The sequence below is a fragment of the Cetorhinus maximus genome, chromosome 16 (genome assembly GCF_964194155.1).
Source record: "Cetorhinus maximus chromosome 16, sCetMax3.hap1.1, whole genome shotgun sequence".
Taxonomy (NCBI): domain Eukaryota; kingdom Metazoa; phylum Chordata; class Chondrichthyes; order Lamniformes; family Cetorhinidae; genus Cetorhinus; species Cetorhinus maximus.
Window position 1 is genome coordinate 37,097,540 of NC_135894.1, and position 18,067 is coordinate 37,115,606.

An 18,067-nucleotide genomic window follows, 5' to 3' on the forward strand; every position below is an offset into this window, starting at 1 on the left:
CCCCCCCCGGTGCCCCCGCCCCCAAGCCTGAGTGTAGTGACTGCATTGAATCATTGACAATATGTGTCCTTCGCTGAGTGGGCCAGCAGATGTTGCCCATGCCTAGGACACCCTGAGAGGGTAGTGAAGAGATGGGTCCTGCACCCGCAGCATGTGGTACACTGAGACCCACATGACTGTTTCAGGGACAACCTGGAGGAGCTGCACCTAGGCGCAGTGCTGGAACTCCAGGACATGTCAAAGTCAGGGTGATGACATGCTGGAAGGGAGCTTCAAGGTGGCGTCGGCACCAATCGATCTGCTGTCCTCTGTGCTCCATGTGCTTGCACCTCATTGCTATGGAAGGTTAGACTGTGTGGTGCCAAATGTGATTTAGGCAGCATTTAGCCTGGGGTGTGGGGTGGTGGTGGCATCTTTGTGTGAGTGTTTGGCAGCAGCGGGGTGAGGAGGCACTGGAGCCCTGCAATGTCCCACTCTTGTTGGGGTGGGCCGTCTGCGAAGAGAATCCAGGTAAAGTAGCACTAATCAATGCTCTTCTCTCCTTTTCAGGAGAAGAATGCACATAACGCCGCTGAGCTGGTAAGGACTGGCGGAGGGCCAGCCCAGGTGGCAATGCTTAGCCGGTTTGAGCAGGAGGCCCTAGATTTGAAGAGGTGTCATGCGCCCAGGTCCGCCGATGTCGGTGAGGCTGGAGTGCCATGGGCAGGTATGTTTGCCCAGCACTGAGGTCACCATTGTTCTCCCAGCAGCCATGGCAGTGCTGAATGTTCAGTGATTAAAGTTTGCAACATGGCTTGACCATTGCTTATGGAAGGATGAACGCATAATGATCTGTGAGATAGGGATGCACATTGACATTGTCTCCACGTTAATTAATCAAATGTCCTTGTTCTCCCTTTCAGCATCAGCGGAGCAGGGTTTGGAGGAGGAGCAGCAGGGGCCCCTCTCACACCTGAGGGCCCTGAAGTCTTGGACTTACCAGCATCACACCATCTCTGTCAGGCAGGCACCAGCGCAGATACTAGCACCTCGGTGAGAATTAGATCATTGGCTAGTGTGTCCCGGGGCACAGCAGTGAGGGTACTTCACAGTCGCTGGAGGAGCTGGTGGAGACAGAGAGTGCCCTTGGCGCCAACAGTCGGAAAACTGCAGAGGACCAGGCACATGCTCAGTCGGTGGCTGATGATGTGCCTCTGAAGTCGTCCGCGATACAGCAAATGCAGGAAATGTGGCAGGATTTGCGGGAGCATCTGTTGGAGATACATGAGTCTATGCTTGGCTTGGTCTCCATGGTGGAGGAGTCTACGCGGACCATCGCCGATGCAATGAGCCTCATGGCTGAGTGCATTGCATCCTCCATGAAGAGAGTGGCAACTCTCGTGGAGAGGCTCGTCCAGGGCTTCCTGGGGGTGTGCTTGGACCAGCAAGTCCTCACATCGGCATTGACCTCAGCTGGTCAGTGCCAGTGTGGGAGATGGTCTGAGCACCAAGTTTCCCAGCTCGGTGCCCATCCGTCCACGGTGAGCAGGGAGGTCTGAATCGACCTCACGTCGGTGCAGCAGCTGCCTGCTGTGTCTGCGGGCTCCTCTCAGGGCACTCCGGATGAGGGCGGCAGCTCCTACGCCCCTCTGCCAGTGACTGTTGCATCCGATGAGGCTGCGACGACTGGGGAGATGCCAGCTGTGGAACTGGCAGCTCCCTCCCAGGCGGGGCCAGCACAGGCTCCACAGGCCAGAGGACGGCCGCCAAGGTCATCGAGGCCAACAGGACAGCAGAGCGAGCAGGCTCGAAAGAGTAAACACAAGGCACCTTAGGCACACCACGGGTTTATCACTGGTGCTTTTGCATTATGAGTTGGTATGATGTTGAACACCTTTGTCATTTTGTTCTCTTAAGTTCCTTTTGTTATACCATTAAATTCAGACATGTCACCATGGCTGAGGGTGCCTCTTTTCTTCTGCACGTGGATGGTTACCAATAATGTTGTGAGTGATTTGTGGGACATTCAGCTTTATTGACAAGGCCCTTAGTTAATGTTCTTATCCAGGCAGATTTTGCACTCTGGTATCGAGTATGGAGCCTGCAACCCACGCTTGTCCTGGAGGCCCATATGTGGTGTGCTAACTGAAGGTTCATTGGATTAAAGCCTTCCAGGTGTCACTGCCTCCCTGGAGTATGCCCGGGTCAGCGTCTATCCCCTCAGCATTTCCCTGTGCATGCTCATCCTTGGACTCGCTGCTGGACTCACCGTGTGCAGCCGCAAACACTGTGTCTACATCTTCTTTGTCCACAGCGTCCCCGCCTTTCCAGCGCAAGATTGTGGAGAGTGCAGCATGCAACCACTATCAGCGACACATGATCTGGGGAGGTACTGCAGTGCACCCCCTGAACGGTCCAGGCATCAGAAATGCATTTTGAGAAGACCGATGGCCCTCTCCACCACAGCCCTTGTGGAGGCTTGGCTCCTATTGTACCGCTGCTCAGCTTCTGTTCTTGGAAGGCAGAGAGGGTCATAAGCCACCTTCTGAGGGGATAGCTATTCATGCAGCCGAGCTGGAGCACTGAAGAGCCCCGGCACCTGGGAGTGTCTGAGGATGTAGGCGTCGTGGGAGCTGCCTGGGTACCTTGCACAAACTTGCAGAATCTGCATCCTGTGATCACACACTATCTGCACGTTCATGGAGTGTAAGCCCTTCCTGTTGACGAAGGCACCGGGCTCACCTGCAGGCACCTTGATGGCCACATGTGTGCAGTCTATAGCACCCTGGACACGGGGGAAGCCAGCAATGGCCGCAAAGCCTCTGGCTCGCTGTGTCTGGCTTGCTTGGCCCCAACAGTAGTGAATGAAGGTCAGTGCATGCCTGAACAGTTTCTGTAACCTGCTTGACACAAGTGTGGACAGCTGATTGGGAGACACCGCAAAGATCACTCACCGGCCCCTGGAAGAAGCCAGAGGCATAGAAGTTGAGGGCAGCTGTGACCTTTAGAGCCACTGGCATGGGGCGCCCACCCACACAGTTAGTGGAGATCTCAGGGCCTATCATCTGATGGATAGAGTTGACTGTCTCCCTTGAGAGACGGAGCTTCCTTCGGCACTGCACCTCGGACATATTGAGGTAGCTGCTTCGCCACCTGTATACCCTGGCAGCAGGATAGTGGCGTCTTCTGTGGCCCCTTCTGCCTTGGACTACCTCTTGGCCCTGCGCCCCTTGTGCCTGCGCCTCTCCTCCCAAAGGTGGCTCCCTTGGAGGCTGTGCACTCCTGGCCTCCTCCCTCTTCTAGCCCTCCCTTCCTCAGAGGAGGTGCCTCCAGTGGAGAGTTCAACTCCCATTCCCAGGCTAAGGGAAGGCTTCCTGAAACCTGCAGGCCCAAAAATGATTCTTCACTGCAGAGTGCTGACCTGAAGGTTGAGAGTCCAGTCGAAGCAGCTGGTATGCGTTTTGAAGTATTGCAGTTCACACAGGTAAGTATTGGTTACTTTGCAAATTAAATATTTGACAGAGCACACTTGCGACCCCAATGAGCCCTCTTATCCCACCCTCTTATCCCTCCTACCTGCCTGCCCGTTACGCCTGTGTGACGACCCTAAGATTGCACGGGCGCCGAAAAATTGCCGTCAATTGGTGCCTCAAGGGCCTTAAGTGGCCTGTTAATTAATGGCGGGGGTGCATCAGAGATCATCGTGCGCTCGCCCACCGAAATGTCGCAATGGCACGCAGTGACGTTGGGACGCTCACCCGATGTCACTACGTGTCGGTGTGCAGGTCCTGCCCCCTGCACGCCAACAGGAAAATTCTGCACGAGGTGACAGTTGACCTGTAAAACATGATCTAGGGAGGTCGTGTGGACTGATTTATTACAGTCCTTCAACGAGGCATTAAGTTGAATTTCTGTCGCACGTGGTGATACCTATGGAGTGAGAGATATTTTTGCCAGAGGACTCTGGAATTAACAACAGGTTTGTTTTTGCTCATTCTAGCAGGAAGGGGATGGAATTTAGTGCACAGGCATCCAACCTGGCCATCCCTGGAGTTAGAAAATATGACATAATGGGTTTTCCTCATCCTCGATGCAAAATCATAAGTACAACATTTTGCACATGGCTAAGAACCCTGTCCTTCAATATATGGGGGTTTTGTCCACTGCTTTTTTTATATGACTGGTAAGCTTTGTGTCTGAAAAAAGGAGAGTTTTCCTGTGACGAGTAAACTTCATATCAAAGATATCTGGAGCTAAACTGTCATCCATTGGCAAAAATATTTCTATCTAAACTTTCATCCATCGTCGCAATTTAATCAGTAGGCTACAGATGGGATACCTGGGCTGAGGCCACAATAACCTATTGAACCCAAGTTAATCAAATTATTAATTATTTTAAAGGATTTTATACGCTAACTCCAGCTCATTCCAATCAAATAGTGTGATTCCAATTATTGCCAGGTACTACTTACACATTAATGCCCCATCGCTCAAAATGGGAGAGTTGTTGCCTAGTTTTGCTTATTCGACTTTAAAGGAATGTTAGTAACTGAAAGTATTGTGCTGACGTAAATATAGCTCAGATTGTTCTTAACTTCAATCCTCTGAAAAGCAAATAAAAGAAATACAGTTGTAGAATGCATTGCACAGGATGGTTTTGTGTAGGAGTGAGGTAGATGGTGAGTTTGTGTGTACCAGAAGGGTACTAAATTCAGTTAATTGTTTAAATTATATAGCCCAGTCTTGACAGGTGGATTGGATACGCAGCAAGTGGAGTTTCAAAAGTCTTGATTTTCCCACATGCCCTGGAGTTTCACAGCATGAGTTTTTTCTCTTTATCATGATCCTTGAGTGGTAGTCAGGCTGATTGACAGGCTTGGCTTAGAGATGGGAGAGGGGGAGCACTCCAGAGAAGGCCACAGATGCAGATGGGAAGCCCACAGCTGTTACTGTGAGTGTGTCTCTCCGGGGAGGGGTCAGGTGTCCGATTCTTGACCCAGGGGGTCTTTGTGTAGGGTGAGGCAAGATGGTAAACTTGGGGGCTGCTTCTTCTTGCCTTGCTCCCTCTTGCCTGAGTTTTGGAAAACCCAACTAGATGGTATTAACCTGCCAGCCTCATTAAAATATTTAAATTGACAATACACCTCCTGGGAGCAGATTGACTGTTTGCCCCTGTCCTTCCACCCTCTGGTTAAACCCAGAGTTTGAAGTCTGATTTGAGATTTTAAAAAATTTTATCATCTCACCTGACCCAAAACACCCATTTTTAGGGTTTAAAATTCACCCGTATGTTTTTGTAAAATAGAAACACTGTTGTGACATTGCTCATGTTACCATTACACATGGTATGATATGTATTATTTGTGTTTGATCTGTGCCTTTTTTGTTTTCTAATTGGTTCCTATTATTTTGTGATTCTATTGGTGCTTTTAGGATTTGTCTATTTTGTTCCCGGTCCAGCAATGCCTCCATTTCAAAGTTCTCGTCCTTGTTTTCAAATCCGTCCATAACCTTGCCCTTGCCTATCTCTGTAACTTTGCCCAGCCCCACAACCCTCTGAGGTCTCTGTACTCCTCCATTTCTAATTCCTTGCACATCTCCAATTTTGATCACTCCACCGTTGGCAGCCATGTTTTTAGCTACCTGAACCCTAAACTTTGCTCCCGTGCTCCCTAAGCCTCTTCACCCACTACACCTTTTGCCTCCTTTAAGATGCTACTTAAAACCTACCCTGTTGACCACACTTATGATTATTTGTTCCTAGTATGACTGTCAAATTTTCCTGTGCTCCTGTCTTAGGACTTTTCACCACAACAACAATTTACATTTGTATAGTGCCTTTAATGTCATAAAACATCTCAAGCAAGCAGCTTCACAGGAGCATTATAAAACATCACATGGAGAGATATTACCACAGATGTCAGCATATAAGTCGACCTTTGAAGCCTCTAAATTGCTCTAAAAACAGGATTCGACTTGTACACTGAGTATGAAAGCGAACGGCTGGCATGGGTGTGAGTAGTCGCCATTTTGAATGTCATCAGCATCTGAGGCAAAGAGTGTATGTGTTTTAAACTTCCTTGCATGTTTGCAACACAGCCCTTATTGCCTGCCTGATCCCATGTACCCAGTTACAAGGTACCAGTAAGTAAAAGGTACATTTGTGGGGTAAAAAATTGAGGCTGACTACTAATACATGTACAGCATGTCACGGCTGAAAAAAAGAGGCTGATTTATACATCAAGTGTACGCAAAAATATGATTTTGGGGCCTGGAAAATGGGGTTGTCCAACAAGCCAGGTCTACTTGTACAAGCAGAGGTCAGATGACCAAAAGCTTGGTCAAAGATGTAGGTTTTAAAGAATGTCTTAAAAGAGGAAAGTGAGGTGTAGAGGTGTAGGGAGACTATTTCAGAGCTTAGGGTCAGACAACTGAAGGTGTGGCCACCAGTTGTGGAGTAATTAAAATTGGGGATGAACAAGCAGCCAGAATTAGAGGAATGCAGGTATATTTGATGATTGAGGGACTGGAGGAGATTATGGAGATAGGGAGAAACCAGGCCATGGAGGGATTTGAAAATAAGGATGAGAATTTTAAAATCAGGACTTTGACTGGGAACCAATGTAGGTCAGTGAACACAGGAGTAATTGGGGAGCAGGGCTTGGTGCGAGTTAAGTCACAGGTAGCAGAGTTTTGGATGACCTGAAGTTTATAGAGGGTAGAATGTGGGAGACCAGTCAGAAGTGTGTTGGAATAGTCAAGTCTAGAGGTAACAAAGGTAAGAATGAGGGTTTCAACAGTAGACAAGCTGAGACAGGAACACAGTCTGGTGATGCTATGGAGTTGGAACTAGGCAATCTTAGTGATAGTGATAGCATGAACATGAGGTCGGAAGATTAACTCAAGGTCAAATGTAACACCAAGGTTGCAAACAGACTTGCTTAATCTCCCAGACTGTTGCCAGAGAGAGAGATGGAATCGGTAGCTAGAGAACAGCACTTGGAGCTGGGACCGAAAACAATAGCTTCAATCTTCACAATGTATAATTGGAGGAAATTTCTGCTCATCCTGTACTATATGTCAGACAAGCAGTCTGATAATTTAGCAACAGTGGAGGAATCAGGAGAGGTGGTGGTGAGTTAGAGCTGGTGTTGTCAGTGTACATGTAAAACATAGGGTTAGTTTTCACTATGTTATATCACTGATTTTGGAGTCAGGAAGCACTGAGAATGTAATTGTGTGGTTTGTGATCTCTGAGATATGGGAATGGTGAGCCTGAAGATGGTGGAGGCGTTGGGAGTTAGTGTGGGGTTTGTGTTTGTGGTGCCCTCGTCTCAAGCAGAACTGAGGAAGTTTTGAGCATGGATGGTACAGAATCTAGCAATTTTGGGGTTTCTAGGATCTGGCATTATCTGGAGCAGCAAGTCCTAAGAGCTTTGTGGTGAATTACTGCTGTCCCCTTATGAACCATCAGGCCCTACCCTCTCCAGCATCTTAGTGCTGGTTGGCCTCCTTCTTCGACCTTTTTTATTGGCACATTTTGCATTCATAAGCATTTTCCTTCCTACTATCAGCTGGTTCCTGTCTTTGTTTATAGCAATAAGAACAAAAATAATTAAAAATCTGAAATAAAAGCAGAAAGTGATGAACACCCTGGGTCCATTACTTTGAAGAGAGAAAAGATAGGTTAATATTTCCCGCTCTACATTTCCAACATTTAAAGAAATTCTCTATTTCTATTCTAGCTGACCTAGAAGATTTGTTGCCTTTTTAAGCAGATATGCATTGGGTTTGATTTCCATTTCTTTGTGCCTTTCAAATTGAAACATGGAACCTAAATTTGTATTAACTATTTTGTCAGTACTGGCAGTAACAGCACTGGCACTTCAATTGTCCTTCAGTAGTAGACTTGTATTTAGGACTTTTTTATTACTTACTTTGGTTAAAATTTAAAATGTTTTGTCCTGGATATTGAACAATCTTTTTCCTCTCTGTTTCTTTTTCAGGACCCTAGGTGTATTAAGGCCAAGTTCTGACCTTAAATTTGGGAAATTGATTGATCAGCTCTACAGCTCAGGGCTCGTAATATCCAAGGCAAAAATGACTAACCTAAAAAGGTAGGTAATTTACTATTTTTTTTCCCTCAAACCAATGCTGTTAAACCCTCTTGATATGTTGGATTTCAAAATCTTCTTGTAGAGCAACATCTATGTATTGAGAACTGCGAGCTTCTTCAGGGAAAAAAAAAAGTGATGTACCATGGCAATTTTTGCAGTTTAAGTACCACTCTGGTGTTGTAAAGGTGTTTCACGGAGACGTCTGGAGGTTTGTATGGTTGAACATTAACCATTTATTGGTAACCCATAACTATGTACATGTCCAAGGTACTGCCATGAATGGGTGATGCCTCCGTGCTGGCTCCTTCCAGACTCTACTCCACAGACAATCCACTATCATGTGACTTGCTACATCACTATGTGGGTGGTACTGTTCTCCAGGCCCACATTAACCCTTACTCTGCTGAACACCCTTATTCTACCCTCCCTCCAAGTCCTTACCCAAATATATTTACAATGCAATCTTTACTTGCTACCCCTTCTCCTCTCATCCCCTCAAGTCTCAAACTTCATAAATGCAGGTGGCCTGGAGGCTTGACAATTCTCCCAGATCTCCTTCTGTTACGTTTGGAGGAATGGTAGTCTCAGTTGCTTTGGGTTGACTTTGTCAGTTTGCCTTTGAAATTATAGTACTCTGTGTTGCTGGTACTCGGTTGTCTCCATTTGATTCACTTTTTGCATTCTTTCGAGTTGCGTTTCTCTTTATCAACAACCCCTCTGCTTTGTTTAGATACCTTGGGTTTGTCCCAGAGAGAATGTGTACTCCATTCATTCCTAGAGTGGATTTGGATTTTCTTTTTCCGTGGGCTCCGCCATGTTCTTGCTGAACATTGACATTTCAAAATGGAACTTTCACTTCCACTTGTTTCACAATTTCAGCCATTTCGTTTCTCAACAGCTCAATGGTTCTCGGAATTTGAGCCATCCTGTGCTTTTTCTTCTCGTTCCTTGAGCTTCAGCGTCAGATTTACATTTTCTAAATATTATTTCTGTCTTTACCCTTGTCCTTCATTTTGGTTTCACTGTTGGTCAGGTCTGTCCCTGGCCAAGTCTTAACTTGTTTCAATTCTGTAGTTGTGCTACTCATGCCTTCATTATCCACTCACAACTTGTGAAATTCTGCAGCTTTTCCTTTCAATGCTCCCTGTTTTCCATTTAGCTGGTTCTTCAGTTCTTCCGTTTCTTTCTTGTACCTCTTGGCTTCCTCCTGGAATATTGAACATTGTTGAGCCTTCTCTCCCAACTTGTCCTTCAGTTTGTTCAGAGTGACATTAAATTCATTTTGCTTCTCTTTGTAATTTTCCAGAGGAACAAACTTTGACCTGAGGGTTCCTTAAAGCGTGTGAAGATCGGTTTTCTGTTTCTTTGTGATGCTCAATTGCTTCGTCTTGTGTTTTCTCATAGTTCAACAGAGTCTCCTGGAGTTTCTTCTGCTGCTCTTCCATTCTGCTGTCCGAGACAGTCTTCATTTCTTCATGCTGCTGAAGGGTTACGTATACCTTTTGCATTTGATCTTGAAGGAGAATCAGCTGACCTTTCAACTGTTTATTTTCTTATTGACCTCATGCCAACACGCGCTGTGCTTCAATGTATTGCTTTGTTGCTATTGATAATTCCAACACTGCTTTTGCTGAAGTGGTATTCAACATCTTTTTTAGCTCCTCATGTTTTTCCAGGGCTACTTATTGCTTTTTAAAAGAGTCTTTCAGGGCAGTATACTTCCTTGAGTACCTTTTCTGCCTGCTGTCGTGCTTGGTTGTACTTCTGGTCAAGTTCTTTCAACTCAGCGAGTTAGAATAAACAGCAAAATTTTGGAAGATCTCCAGTTTCTGCAGTGTAGAAGGTGGGAGGCTGTCCAAGATAGAATTGGAATAATTGAGAATTGGTCTGGATAATCTAATGCCTGAGCCATGGGGCTGAAATGAAAAAGTGATAAATAATGTATTGGGAAACACAAAATCCTAGGCATGATCTTGAAATTTATGCCTTCCAGCTAGGTGGCCAACCCTAATGTAATGAGTGTGCAGAGCAGCTAAAGGTGTATCTGCAAATGAGTGCCAAACTGGTGAAGCTACAACACAAGACTACAGAGAAGCTTACAGCACATCAGGAGGTTTTACAGCTGTCACACATGTATCAGCTCTTTCACAGAGCTGTCCAATTTGGTACACTGGCAAATGCACAGACACACATACACAGGCACACACAAACATGTTTACTGACTGACAAATCCTTACCAGCTTCCTGCTACCTTAACACCACTGAGACCTGGAGGCCAGTGAGTATTTGCACTTCTTCTTCTTTTCCATTTCCTATTTTAATGAAGGTTTCTGCATTAAAACCGTAGCCTTGACCTTGGCCTCTTCATTCTGAATTAAAAACTATTTGTCACTTCCAGAAAGAAAAGAAATATAAAACACCAAAGAATTAACAAACCTCCTCATTAGGGTATAATGTCTTTTATTTTACCAGCCAAAGAGAACTATAATTACAATCTCAGAACATTAGATACCACTAGGACTTTCACAAAGCTAATTACAGCTCTGCTTTGTGCATTCTTACCATATCGTTGTTCCCACATGATTTGCACCTTTCTCAATCGTACTGTCCAATCATAGGAGCACTGTGAGCTCTGAAGTAAAAGCAATACTCAGCAGGTTTGGCAGCATCTGTGGAGATGATTTTTTGGGTTGATGATCAGAATTAGCTTTGAAACCTGATTGCTTGTCTGACGACGACTGGATAAATTTCACATTACAGAGAACATTGAATTACTCTACAGTACACAGCAGTCGAGTTACACATTCCGAACAAACTATTTAGCCTCCTTGGAAGACAAGATACGCCCATCAGAAATCTGGTCTAACCCATTGAGCTGCAAATAAGCATTACACTCATCCTTCTAAACTCTAGGGAATATTGGCCTTGTCTACTTAACCCCTCCTTGTCTTATTTTAAGAAGCCATCTAGTGTTATGAATGGACCTAGGTCCATTGTCCTTAGCCATATTTTGGAGGTAATTTTTAGTACTAGGAAGATTAAAGGTAACTAGAAAATGGGATAAATGCAACTAAAGCAGATTACATTTAAAAGGTTGGGGCCCTGTTGGCTTAAGGGGTTAACTGCTAGAAAGGTAAGAGCATATGACAGCAGGTGGGCCTACATAGCTGGAGAACTGGAGATGAGGTGTCTACACTACTTACAAGGAAATCCAATCCAGAGAGTTCTTTTGCTTTGGGAGTTAAAGCTACCATTAATTTCCAAGTATTCAGTGAGCTCTGGAAAGCTATGTTGTCATGGAGATGGGTGGAGTTTAAGAAAGTTCTAGAGTTTCAAATTATCTGTGTGTTTGCTGGGGGAAATGGTGCTGCTGTTAGCAGGCAGTAGGAAGCAAAAGTATTGCTATTAACTGGTTATGTGCAGCTGGGACTCAGGAGAAGTTCCAGAAGCTGTTTCGTAGCTCTGTATAGCTGGGGCTCAGGAGAAGTCCCAGGACCCATTTAATAGATTTGTGCATTTAGGGTTCGGGAGAAGCCCTGGGGAGCTGAGAAGGTGGTAGAAGGTCACTGGCTCCGTGCTGGAAAAAGGGTTAGGGCTCAGAAGAAGCTCTGGGAGCTATTTATAGCTTGGTGTAGCTGGAGAGATTGGAGCTTGGTGAAATCCAGGGGCCGTGCTAGCCCAGTGAAGCTAGCCTACTATTAAAGAGCTGAAATTGCACCAGTAAATAGAGGTTGGAAGTCCAGAGGAACGGAGTCTCAGGGGACGAGACTGAAAGCCCAGGAGGAGGTGTGCAGTCGTTGAGGCAATCTGGGTTGGAGCAACTTTGAGGGAATTCAGAGGCTTGATCCTCAAAAGTGAAAAGTTTGGAGTTTCTCATGAGGGAAGCATTTCAGAGATAAGCTGAGTTGCCGTATTTACTGATGTCTGGGTAGGCTGCTGAGAAATCTGTGGGGATCTGTCTTAGCTGCATTTACCATTTATTGTGCAGTGTGGTGTGTTCAACCACAGTTTGCCTGTTAATTCACATGTACCTCATATTAACCTTGAATGTCAGAGTATAAGATAGATATTGTAAATTGTTCTATCTTTTTAACCTTGTATAGTAAAGTTTATATTTGTTTATTCAAAACTTGTGGAATCTTGTGGCTTTATTCTCTTAGCAAGTGCCTGGAATCTCAAACTTTGTCTACTTTAAGCAGAATGTTATTGGTCCCTAACCAGATCTTACCAAAAACTTGGGGGTCTGGTCTAGGATTATAACACAAGTAACTTGTTCCTGCACCTTCAAGGCCTTGACATCCCTCCTAAATTGTTGTGCCCTGAATTTGACACACTACTCAACTGAGGCCCAACCAGTGTTTTATAAAGGTGAGCATTCTATGCCTCCTGTATAAAGCCAACATTTCAGTATACTTTTAACAGTTTAATCCAAATAAATCTACTATATGGTGCTTTATCATACACATCAACTGCACTATCTTCATCAACGTTCTGTGTTATTTCAATTGAAGAATATTCTCCTCACTAGATCTCCAGCTTTTCCCTGAATGGAAATTCCTATTCGTCAAGAACACTATTCCCCACAAAGTCCCACATATTAAGTCCCATGTAGTGTTGTTTACAGGTGACACATCAGTGGAATGCAAATATAATTTATGTATATTTAATCGCTTGTCATATAATCAAACATGAACTAATTTCCTGGTTTAAAATTATTAAGACATTAACCAGAATCTTATGTGAAGACTCAATCTACTTCAATGTTGATTAACCATTACAAGAGTAACTCCATTTCATAAAGTACTATATTGGCTGTATTGGGACATCCTGTGCTCATGAAAGATGCTTTATAAATGCAGGACTTGATTAACATCTTCCCCTTTGACCAATCTTTTTGTCTTGAGATCTCCTTATGTGGTTCAGTGTCACGTTTTGTTCGATAACGGTCCTGTGGAGCATCCTGGAATATTTTACTGTGCTAAAGGCACGATATAAATGCAAGTTTTTGCTAAGTGACATGATTCATCTGAGTTTTTGGTGAAAGTGACCAGCATTGCCCAAGGGTATTCTGTATTTTTTACTAATAGCAATCTGCAGAAGGAGAGAGGTAGTGAACTTCTACACAGAAAATCTTCCTTTCAAAGAGTAGTTCCTGGATTATTATCATTGCTAGAAAAGGACACCCATTCAGGAAAGAAGAAATGAATCAAACGACATCTGTCACCAGCACGTATTCTGTGATGTTACTGCGATTTTGCAAAGTGCATGATTGTGATTGAATTAAGTATTATAGATATGCTGTTTAAATTCAATTTGTTTGAAATCATAACATACGCAAATATAATTTATATTGTTAAGACCTAGGAATTTGTTACATAAAATAGTTGGTATACATTTAGTCAGTCGGAATGAGATGGAATAAGCAAAAGTTTTCCTTGAGGTTGTAATGAATATTGAAGGTGTTATTAAATGACTATTTTGTTGAAACTAAACTGAATGTACCGACTTACACTGTGGGAATGTGAGTGCAGAATAATGGGGTTTCCATCCTCTATTTCAGTGATCTTCTTCAGTATTTAACTTGTGGTCCTGCTGTTGCACTGGAAATTTTGGGAGATGAGGCTGTGTCTGCTTGGAAGAAGCTAATTGGCACTCCAGATTCAAGGAGAGAAGAAAATGAAACCAATGTACGGGCATTTTATGGAATTGACAACAGCAGTAATGCTTATGGCTCTGAATGTGCTGCGGCTGCAGCTCGGGTAAGCTTTTTTTATTGTGTGTGGGGTGGGGACAGCAGGGCAGGTTAAAAGAAAATTGCATTGAGCTTGATCTTGAACTTGCCATGTTTACCAAAAATGGCAGGTGAGATTTATGCACAATTTCCTTAAACAGATTTATTTGGTGAATCGTCCTTTAAGGCTTAAGGTATGAATGTGCCTATTTAAATCCTTGAAGAAATACTAGTCTAGTCATTTAAGGGTTGAACATAAGTTTTACTTTATCTTGTGACTGAGTTTATTCCAAAAATATGCTTTAAAATATTTTGCCTGTTCATTGATAATTCTGATTGGGTAAATTATTCCTCCTGAAAATGAATAGGAAAACTGCTTAAGTGTGTTTTTCCAGTACTTATTTATGGCACTGGGAGAATTAAAATTAAGTTTGTTTACTGAGCCCTGTCAGCTTATAAGGGCCATTGTTGAGCTTACTATTGGCCAATGCAAGCAAATCATTGCACTCTGAATGAAAAAATTGGCCCATTCCCAGGATAGAGTGTCGTGAGAAAGGAAGCAAAAACTAGTAAAATATTTTCAGTTAGAAAAGGTTTAGAAAGTTATTGACTAAAAAAAGGTATAAGAGAGAATGGAATAAGGGAGAAAAGGATGATGGTGAGCCGAGTTTTTAATTGTAGAAAATGTTTTTACTTCAGGATAAATGCAATTATTGCATATTGAAGTGAGGCTATCCAGGCATCAGGACAGTAGCCCTGGTTTTCTTTTTACTCAAGACAAACCATTTAAGATTTAGATTAGGGGAACAATAGCCATTAGAATCATAGAATGATACAGCACAGAAGGAGGCCATTTAGCCCATTGGACCTGTGTTGGCTCTTTGATAGAGCTATCTAATTCATTTCAGGCAGTGCATTCTAGATCATAACACCATATATATTTATTTCATCTGATTTGTTTGCCAATCGCCTTAAATCTGTGTTCTCTGGTTACCAACCTTTCTACCAGTGGAAGCTGTTTCTCCCTATTAAAACCATACATGATTTTGAACACGTCTTTCAAATCTCTTCTTTATCTTCTTTGCTCCGAGGAGAACAACTCCGGATTTTCCAGTCTCTCCACGTAATTGATGTCCCTCATCCCTAGTACCATTTTAGACCATTTTAGTACTATTTAGTAAATCTCTACTGCAATCTCTCCAAGACCTTAACATCTTTTCTTAAGTTTAATGCACAGAATTGAGCACTATTCCATTTGAGGCCTAACCAGTAAATCATATAATGGTTACAGCATCGGAGGTCGTTTGGCCCATCAAGCTCATGCAGGCTCTCTGCAGGAGCAATTTAGCTACTCCTTCCCTGTTGCCCTACAAATGTTTTCCCTTCAGGTATTTATCACATTTCCTTTTCAAAGCCACAACTGAATCTTCCTGCACCACTGCTCAGGCAGTGCAGGTCTGATCCTAACCATTCACTGTGTCAAAAAGTTTGTCCACGTGTCAACTTTGGTTCTTTTGCCATTAATCTTAAATTGGTGTCCTCTGGTTCTCAATCCGTCCACCGATGGGAACAGTTTCTCCCCATCTAATTTGTCCAAACCCCTCATGAATTTGAACACTGCTATTAGATCTCTTCTCAACCTTCTCAAGGAGAACAACCCCAGCTTTTCCAATCTATCCTTGTAACTGAAACCCCTTGTCCCTGGAACCATTCTTATAAATCTTTCCTGCACCATCTCTAAAATCTTCACATCCTTCCTCAAGTGTGATCCCCAGATTTGGACACAATACACAAAATGAGGGTGAACTAGCATTTAATAAAGGTTCATCATAACTTCATTTCTTTTGTACTCTCTTCCTCTATTAATTCAAAGCAACTGCTGAGAAAATTACCAGGTATCTGGGGTGAACTCGAGAGCTATACAGTAATATGCACAAGACTGTTTGGACTTGGCGGGTAAACATTTAAAAATTCCAAACGTGAACAGACAGGCCCTTAATGAGCTCCTTAATAAGCTAAAGGGGCTGTTAATTGGCGGTGAACGTGCTTCTCATTTCTTCACCCCTGCCAGACCTTTGAAAGCTTGAAACTTTCCTGGTGGCATTGGGATTCCGATAGGATCTCCAGGGCCATGATGTTGAAAGCCTGCTTCCACTGTGCCAAAGTTAACATGCAGCTACAGCAAGCAATTAGGAAGGCAAATGAAATGTTAACTTATGTTACATAGGGATTAGAATATGAGAGTAAAGAATCTTACTACAATTATACCGGACACTGGTGAAGCCACACCTGGAATTCTCTGATTGTATGTGCAGGAAGTGTCATCAGTTGCAGCAGCTCAAACTCAGGATTTCGGAGCTTGAACAGCAGCAGGTTTCACTGCGTCACATCTGTGAGGTTGAGAGCTATGTGAATAGCGCATTTATAGATGCGGTCATCCTGCAGCTTAACAGTATGCAGAGAGCGAGGGAATGAGTGACCACCAGGCAGGCAAGAAGATACAGGCAGATGGTGCGGGAGGCTCTGAGTTCATCTCACTTTTCAATCAGTATGGCATTCAATTCTGAATACTGATGAAAGTGGTTCTTTCGGGAAGTGCAGCCAGAGCCAAATCCATGGCACCAGAGCTGGCTCAGTTGCACAAGGGGGCACAAAGAAGACTGGAAGAACAGTAGTGATATGAGATTTAATTGTTAGATAAGGGAAAAGACAGGAGTTTCTGCAGTTGAAGATGTGAACCCAGAACGGTATGTTGCCTCCCTGGTGCAAGGATGAAAGATGTCACTGGTTGGCTGCAGTACACACTGAGATGGGAGGGTGAACATTGAGGATGAGCTGCCGTGGTTCACGTTGGTACTGTGGACATAGGTAGAAAGAAGAATGTGGTCTTGCAATCAGAATTAGGTAGGCAATTAGCAAGTAGGACTTCAAAGATAGTAATCTCTGGTTCACTCCCAGTTACCATGTGAAAGTGCGCATAGAAATAGGAGGATAGGGCAAATGAACGCGTGGCCGGAGAAGATGTTGCAGGAGGGAGGGCTTTAGATTCGTGGGACATTGGGATCAATTCTGGTGGAGATGGAACCTGTACAGGCTGGACATGTCACACCTAAACAGAGCCGGGACCTATTTTCTTTGGGGTGATTTGCTCGTGCTACTGGGGAGGGTTTAAACTAATTTGGCAGGGGTGTGGGAACCAGGAGATAGATAATACTATATTGTGAGGCATACCAAGATGCAAAGAATATTGAGAATATCAGCATAAGAGAGTAAATAAAGTCTAAATTTGGGTTACAGCACATGAATGTGAATGCACGGAGTGTGGCAAATAAGATTGGTGAGTTGCAGATGCAGACAGCCTTGTGGAAATATGATATGGTGGTATCAGAGACTTGGCTTAAAGAAGGTCAGGACTGGGTATCAAATACTCCTGGGTACAAGGTGTTCAGGAAAGATAGGAAAGGAGGAGGGGTGGCAGTATTGATCAAGGAGAACATTGCAGTGCTGGAGAGGGAGGATGTCCCAGAGGGGTCAAGGACAGAATCTATTTGGCTACAGATAAGGAACAGAAATGGTGCTGTTACAGTTACATTGCTCGGTGTGGTCTATAAGCCATCAACTAGTGGGAAAGATGTGGAGAAACTAATTTGCAAAGAAATTACAGAGAAGAGGAAGAATTATAGAGTAGTTATAATGGGGGACTTTAATTATCTGAATATAGACTGGGACAGTAGTAGTGAAAAGGGCAGTGATGGACGAGAGCTCCTAGAGTGTGTTCAAGAGAATTTTCTACAGCAGTATGTTTTCAGTTCAACAATAAAGGAGACATTTCTGGACTTAGTCCTTGGGAACGAGGTGGGCCAAGTGGATCCAGTGTCAGTAGGGGAACATTTAGAGGACGGTGGTCATTGTATTATAAGATTTAGGTAGACTATGGAAAAGGACAAGGAGCAATCCAGAATAAGATTAGTTAACTAGGGGAAAGCCAAATTCTACAGGGTAAGAATGGACCTGACCCAGATAAATTGGGATCAAAGATTAGCAGGCAAAACTGTAACTGAACAAACAGTTGCCTTTAAAGAAGTGAGAGTTTGAGTATATTCCCACAAGGGGGAAAGGTAGGGCAAACAAACCCAAAATTCCCTGGATGACAAAAGAGATATAGATTAAGATGAAGCAGAAAAAGTGTGCTTATGATAAATGTTAGCTGGATAATACATTTGAGAACCATGCACAATGT

The 18,067-nt window shown here is 43.8% G+C and overlaps 1 protein-coding gene across 3 annotated transcripts in view; it reads left to right on the top strand.

Moving 5' to 3' along the window:
* Nucleotides 1–18,067, top strand: part of nme7 (NME/NM23 family member 7) — a 191,276-nt gene that overhangs the window by 34,809 nt on the left and 138,400 nt on the right. For all 3 annotated transcript variants that reach the window (XM_078559682.1, XM_078559683.1, XM_078559684.1), the window contains exons 4-5: nucleotides 7,986–8,096; nucleotides 13,657–13,855. In XM_078559682.1, the coding sequence (XP_078415808.1) occupies nucleotides 7,986–8,096; nucleotides 13,657–13,855 (310 nt within the window). The remainder of the gene's footprint in view (nucleotides 1–7,985; nucleotides 8,097–13,656; nucleotides 13,856–18,067) is intronic.